General features: G+C 40.0%; 1 protein-coding gene across 1 annotated transcript; it reads left to right on the top strand.

The window, feature by feature from the left end:
• The first annotated feature begins 702 nt into the window (after positions 1 to 702).
• Positions 703 to 1,851, top strand: LOC127140512 (trace amine-associated receptor 13c-like). Its single transcript, XM_051068444.1, is given in 3 exon segments — positions 703 to 720; positions 722 to 789; positions 1,041 to 1,851. Coding segments are annotated over 3 exon segments (897 nt in total).
• The last annotated feature ends 6,060 nt before the right edge of the window (positions 1,852 to 7,911 follow it).

Genomic DNA, 7,911 nt, shown 5'->3' with positions numbered 1-7,911 from the left:
GTTGTTTGTTTCTGGGCAAGTAGTGTTAGCTTATCATAATATCACTGAAAACATCTGCCTGCTGCTGAAAGGAGTTTGATGAGAGACTGAACTGAAACAGTAAAGTTGTGGCCTGTAAGAACTAAACGATGAGCTGAGAGAGGATAGACCGAACTGAGGGGAACAGCTAAGTCAGGTCATATTTCTCTGTTGTCACTAGCAGTGACATCTTTTTACACTTTCTTGATCATTTGACTCATTGTTTATACAAACATTGAGGTGGTGTACTTGACTAGCAAAGTGCAATTTCAAGTATAAGTCAAACTGCACTTTGAGCATCTTAGTCATTCTAAAGGTCTTATAAACAGAATCTTTAAGACTCTGTTTTTTACTTCATCAGTACAGTTCATGCATCAGCAAAAACAAACCAAAAGCACCCTGTTACACCAGAGAGAAAAGATGTGTCAGAGAGTCATAGAGTGAGGGAGGAGGATGATCAGTGTCCAACAGAGAGTGTGAAAGACAGACAGGAGGGAGGAGGGGGAATGGGGAGAGAGATAAATAAGATGTATGACAGAGAAATTTGCTCAGAAGGCTGTGGCTGTGCAGCCTCTCCTCTCCTCCTCTCTCTAATGATGGAGAACTGTGGAGGGAGCTGAACTCTGCTTTCCACAACTCCTCAACACCTCCTGCAAGAAGCACACACAGCCTCACTCTGAGGCAATGCTCACTTACATTCTGCTTGTCGTCCATCTCTCTGCTCACTGCGGCTCTCAACCTGCTGGTCCTCATCTCCATCTCCCACTTCAGGCAGAGATAAATGTCCTAGCATTGTTAATATATTGTTGTACTGAGATTCAGAGACATAAGTGTCCTCTGATCATTGCATCCTGCTGTTGACTTGATTTTTGTTCATAAGCAGCACTTACAACAGCCACATTTTCTATTAGATGCACTGTATTTTCAGCTGGCCTTGCTGCTTTTATAGAACAACTGCCTCTATTGGTGACAATGTTGTTGGTGTTTGTAATATTTACAGTGATGATATTCTCTCACTCCAGGCAGCTCCACACCCCCACCAACCTCCTCCTGCTCTCGCTGGCTGTATCAGACTTCCTCGTGGGCCTCCTTGTGATGCCATTTCAAATTCTCTTAACAGAACCCTGCTGGCTTCTGGGTGACCTGGTGTGCTCTTTGTGTTATATTTTACCCTTTATCACTGTCTGTGCCTCAGTGGTAAACATGGTGCTCATATCAGTCGACCGCTATGTGGCTATCTGTGACCCCCTGCACTACTCCACCAGAGTCACTCCCAGGAGAATTCAAGTCTGTGTTCTTCTGTGTTGGGTTTACTCTATTTTCTACAGCTTTCTGCTTTTACATGATAACCTGATACAACCAGGTATGTATAGGTCCTGCTATGGAGAATGTGTGATTCACATTATAGGAACTGTTGACCTTGTGTTAAACTTTATCATTCCCATTTCTGCCATCATCATTCTGTATGTGAGAGTGTTTGTGGTGGCTGTGTCTCAGGCTCGTGCCATGCGCTCCCACACTGCAGCTGTCACACTGAAGCTCTCAGGGACTGCAACTGCAAAGAAATCAGAGGTGAAAGCAGCCAGGACTCTAGGTGTCATTGTTAGTGTGTTTCTCATGTGTTACTGTCCATATTACGGCGTCTCTCTCTCTGGCCATAACCTCACAATTGGTTCTGCAACTGAGGTCTTTATGATTTTCCTGGTATATTTTAACTCCTGTCTAAACCCTGTGATATATGCCTTTCTCTATCCCTGGTTTCGAAAATCTGTTAAGCTCATTGTTACACTGAAGATACTGCAGCCTCACTCCTGTGAGGTCAGTGTACTGTAGAGAGAGAACTGTGTGTGACTGACATGAGGCACAGGAAATGTTTTTCTGGACTTTTGCTGAACTAACACAGTAATATCATATCTTCTATCTGTTAATGTTGTAAACATACACTGCATGTCTTCATATTTGTACTTTCTTGTAGAAGTTGAGGGACAGACTGTACTCCAGTTAGTGATATGTAATATTTGCAGAGGAGTCTCTCTGTGTATGCCACTGAAAGATTTTGAATGTGCACAGAATAATCTGTGGTTTTCTTATTATCAACTCTGTCAGAAGCATCACACTGAAAAGACACACTTCTTTTAGTTCTGTTTATTTTAAATATATTTCACAATATTCATGTTTCAATTAAGTCTAACTTAGAATTTGCTCTATATTTGTGTCATATTCCCCTTTTGTTTTTTGTTACCAGCAGAGATGATCAGTCAGCTTTTTCACATGATCACATTATTATGGTTTATGTTGAAAATTATGTAGAGCACCTCATGAAGTTAAATAAAGCTCATAAAATGATAAGATCTGATATTAATGTCCCTTATTTGATTGTCCAAAAAAAAAAGAAAATATATTATATTATATTATATTATATTATATTATATTATATTATATTATATTATATTATATTCAGCAGTCTTGTGGCACTACATACATACAACATATAAATACATACAACACATACATGCTGTAATTATGCCATTTCTTTTGGACAGAATGAAAAATGTTTTTTCACTTTATTGATAGGATGATATAAGAGAAGTAGTAAACAGAAATGGTCTGTAGAGGTCAGAGTAAACAAAGCACACACACAGACCACTGAAGCAGAGAACTAATATTAAGGCAGATCATAACAGCCACACATGTATCATTTTGTCCACAATAATGGACTGTAAGTAAGGAACTGGCAAACAACCTCAGACACTACCCTAATGATAACAAGATAGTCATAAATAAAGTATGATGTGGTGGAGAAATGTGACAACACAGAGTTAGAAATCACAGTCATCACAGTGGTAACTGAGGTTCACAGTGTTAGCAGGATGATGGGATATATTGTTCTGTGAGGTCCAAAAACAGCCTCACTTCTGACATTTAAAACATCAACGTGAGCTGGAAGGAACTTTGGATGCTCTATGGATGTTATTACAAAGTTATCAAGGCTATTAAATACATTTATATAATCACTGAGCACACCCTACTAATACTGTTGTCTCTGACCTTATCTGTACTCACTCATTTTAACCATTGATGCAGTCCATCACACAACTGTGGTCATTAAACTGTGTTCATGTTGATTTTGTCAGACAACATTGTCAAATGACATGATTTGCAATTGTAGGACTGATCAGATATGTGCAAGGGTAAGGCCTTCTTTTGCTCTCTCAACAGCCTGTTCTTTGATGAGTGTCTGTATTTACTTGATCATGCTCCAGACTCAATGGTCCCATTGTAAGTGCCACTCCTCACTGTCTGCAATCAGGACCAGATTAACCTGCCATGGTGTAACAGAGCAGTCATCTATGTATCCAAAACCTGTTTTGGCTTATTCACTGTACAGCCCCACTGAAAAGAAAAACATACATCAGAGTGAGCCACACTGCTGCACTGGATGACATACTTATGAAAAATACAGCCGTTGTTACAAAACAGCTCCGCAGGCTAATAATGGCCTGTGGGGTTACTGCAGGGCAAGTGGGAGTGGCAGGGCCTGAAATGACAGTTGGTGAAAATGTACAACTGTGATCCTCTTAAACAAGAACAAAACAGACACCTCTAGTGAAGGCAAGTTAACTCCAGGATAAACAAATGTTAATCTGTGTGAAGAATCACAGAATGTGCTTTGTCCTGAACAGACTTTCACCTCATAAGCAGTGAAACAAGAAAGAAATCCTACAGAGCATCACAGACATTACTCTGTGTAATGTCACTCTTTGATTACATGTAATAAAAATGTTGACAATACTCTGTCAACTTCTTATTGTAGTGTATCCTACCAACCAGTATCCTCTGTGCATCAAAGCCACACATGAACACACATTCATTCATTCTGACACTGTCCTGCTGCTGGACATAATCACCAGAGAGCTAAATGTAGATTATTATTATTATTATTATTATTATTATTATTATTATTATTATTATTGTTATTATTATTATTATTATTAACAGTCCACTGTTAAAAATGTATTGTTTTACTGAGCCTTGTTAATGTGTGAATGCTGTGGTGTACTCAGAGGACCAGAACAAAGTTCATCAATTCATCTCCACATAGAGATCAGTGTTTGTTTCACTTTGGAACAGTCCCACAACACACACACACACACACACACACACACACACACACACACACACACACACACGTATTCCCCAGGCTCAGACAGTTTTCACACCTGTTTGCATTAGAGTCAGAGCTCAGCCTCTGATGTATCACTACAATCACAGGTGCTAAAAAAACAAACTCAAACTTGATGCAACCTCCTCACATCAACACATGATGCAATCGTTCATCAACCTAAACAGGCCTGTCATTTTCCAGCTAAACTCCTTGTCCACAGAACTCATCATTAAGAAGATTACAACATGCTCCTCAGACCATCAAATGAAGCCACTCATGATTCAAATTCAAATAGGGGGGCAGCACGGTGGTACAGTGGTTAGATCTGTCACCTCACAGCAAGAAGGTTCTGGGTTTGAGCCCAGGTATTTTCTGTGTGGAGTCTGCATGTTCTCCCTGTGCCTGCATGGGTTCTCTGCGGGTACTCTGGTCCAAAGTCCAGTTCCAAAGACATGTAGGTTAACTGGTGACTCTAAATTGCCAGTCGGTGTGAATGTGAGTGTGAATGGTTGTTGTCTATATGTGTTGGCTCTGTGATGGACTGGTGATCTGTACAGGCTGTGCCCTGCCTCTGATCCAGTGTCAGCTGGGATAGGCCCAGCCTCCTCATGACCCTTAACAGATAAGTGGCATAGATAATGGATGGATGGATGAATGGATGATTCAGATGGACTCAAGGGGCTGTAGGCCAGAAAGTTCACAGGTTCCTAGTCCAGATTTGACCCACATAATTAGAGTGGATTTTTCTCTGGACCTGGTCCAATGTAGTCTGTTAAACCAGCAGTGAACTCTCCCTTCTTGCATTATCACACATAAAATAATGGTCTCATAAATGAGAAAGTGGGTTTCAGGCAGCATTAAAGTTTGACCTAAAAACACACTTTCACATCAGTTAGAGCTGCTGTGAAATAGAACATAATTTTAGCATCGTCAAATGTTAAGTCTCTAAAGTCAAACCTGACATAAAGACTTGTCTATATGTCTAGATAAAACTGAAGCACCTATTCTAGGAAGGCAGTCCCCTTTCAGCAGCTCAGGCGGTCCCAGAAGAAAGACCAGGTATCAACAAAACCACATCCCTGCTCACTGCAGTGATGAGTCAGTCAGTGGTTCAGGGACCAGTGGTTCCCCTCTTATGCAGCTCTTCCATAAAAACCCTGAAACCATTAAAACAGAATGCTGATTTGTCTGTTTCAGTTTTCTTTTTCCCCCATTGGACCACATCATCCACATGTTCTGTGCTGCAGTATTAGCATGCAGCGTGGTGACTAATGACGTGCTGATGATCTTGGTGTTGATCTGATTCTTCATCAGTGGATTTTATAAGGTGACTTTATAGATTTATACATGATAATAATGAAGGTTTGAAAGTTCAATAAGGAAGCTCTTTTTCCAACGTCTGAAGTTTGCAAAGACACATTTGGTTAAGACAGAGTAATTCTGGAAACAAGTGCAGTGGACAGATTTAAACATGCTGTGTGTGCATACAACTGTACTTCCCATCAGTGGAGTCTAATGAGTCTCAAACCTCAATAAATATTGTTGTTGTGCCTGAAACTTCCAAGTGATCTCTCTGTACTCAAATGATATTTAGTCAAATGTTTTTAAAATATGAAATATGATCAGTTATTAGTCAGTCCTGATGTAAAAACTTTGAAATGATCAGTGTGTGACATTTCTGATCTACTGGCAGAAATGAAACATAATATACATACATATGTTTTTATTAGTGTGTAATCACCAAAAACTAATAATCGTTGTGTTTTCATTTGCTTAGAATGAGCCAGTCATATCTACACAGGGAACAGGTCCTCTTCCCAGAAAAGACAAACTTTTTACTGTTTACGTTTTTACGTTGACGCTGCAGCTTGTATACAGAGGACTAAGAAGGGAAGAGGAAGACAGGAGACAGAGTACATGTCAACTATTACCTATAGTTTTACAGAGTAACAACTAAATACAGTATCTAAATATAGCTGTATAAATGACTAGCTGATGTAGTAGTTGACACCATGTAGTCACCTGGCAGCCACTGTAGTCTCTGACATGCTTTGAAAGATCTAGTTCCCTAGTCCCCTACAATCCCACTAGGACTCTGAACTCCCAGAATGCTGGTTTACTGGTGGTTCCCAGAGTTTCCAGCAGTAGAATGGGAGGCAGAGCCTTCAGTTATCAGGCTCCTCTACTGTGGAACCTTCTCCCAGTTTTGGTCCGGGAGGCAGACACCCTCTGTACCTTTAAGAGTCGGCTTAAAACTTTCCTCTTTGATAAAGCTTATAGTTAGGGTTGGCTCAGGCTTGAACCATCCCTTAGTTATGCTGCTATAGGCCTGGACTGCATTACTATTATTACCACCACTGTATTATTGATACTACTTTACATATTTACATGGAATGTGCATTATGCTACATTCTCCTGTTCCTATTCTCTTCCCCCATTGAAAACTGAATTGAATTGAATTGGTTGCAATTTGTATTCTCACCACTAGATGTCACTAAATCCTACACACTGCTCATTTAAGATCTAGTGATGATGAGATGTGATGAGATTCAGTCACTTGTGAGAAAAACTATATTTTATTTGATTTCAGTTACTTATACTTTTCTTGTACCCAGCAGTGTTCAAACTCACTGTCTGCACTGACTGTAATGATTCTAAATACAGTATTTATATCCTGCTAACCATATGGAGAGTAACTGAAACCTCCACCAGGCCACTTCCTCTGTTGGAATCACATCTGCTGACTTGACTTTGGGTTCAGTCCAGTCCAGCTGTGTTATATCCACACTTGAATTTGCAAAACATCTTAAACCTGACAGTAATGATGGTCTGTCTGATTCTGTTGTTGCTGAAGCATATTTATATATTTATTATGATCTATGTGGTGTGTGTCTGGTCTATGACTGTAAATATGTGTAAATGGAATGTTAAGGACAGTTTACTCTTTGGAATCAGTGTCGGCTAAGTTGTCACCTCCCACCTCCTTCATCATTTCTGCTGTTCACCTTCATATACAAAAAATCCAAATGCACTCAGAATACATAAACATTACTGCAGAATGACCTCTCTCAAACACAAGCTTCTGATGGATTTAAACAGTAGATGTTATTTTGTTATAGTAATTTCTAAAAAGTAAAGATTGAGAAGAGATACAACTGTGTTGTAGTTGAAAGAACTGAAAGTAAAGTTTCAAAAATAATACCATGAATAGTTTTTATTTGTCAATAAATTCATACAAAGTGCAGTAAACAGACTAAAACTCAAAAAAGTTTTCCTCGATACACCTGTGTGATAAATTAAAGGAAGAACCTGAACAGATGAGAGGAGAAACATAATGAATGCAGATACTACAGTACAGTCATGCTCTGTGGCATGTATAAAAATGCTGAACAAGCACATTTGACTTCATATCAAGATGGCAATAAAGGGTGTTGGTATCAGCTTTGCTTTTCCTTCCCTCCACTGTGTTCTCGCTGGTTTTCCCTCCATCATGTTTCTTGTTTGTCCCTCGTTTGTCTTTGTCAGTGTTTGGCTCTCTGGAGTCCTGCTGGAGTCCACCTGCACACCAACAGAACAGTACAGGCCTGAATGCTTGACCCCTACAGAGAGAGGATCTGGTGGCTCTGTAATACTGTGGCTCTGCTGCTGGGGGCTTTTTGCAGCCATGGTTTGGGTCCACTTGTCTCCTTGGAGCAGTGATCATCAACTGGTGGCCTGCCCTGCTTGAG

This window comes from Lates calcarifer, unplaced genomic scaffold (assembly GCF_001640805.2).
Source record: "Lates calcarifer isolate ASB-BC8 unplaced genomic scaffold, TLL_Latcal_v3 _unitig_4565_quiver_948, whole genome shotgun sequence".
In the NCBI taxonomy this organism is placed as follows: Eukaryota; Metazoa; Chordata; class Actinopteri; family Centropomidae; genus Lates; species Lates calcarifer.
Note: the sequence above shows the minus strand (reverse complement) of the source record. Positions and strands in the feature narration are given on the sequence as shown.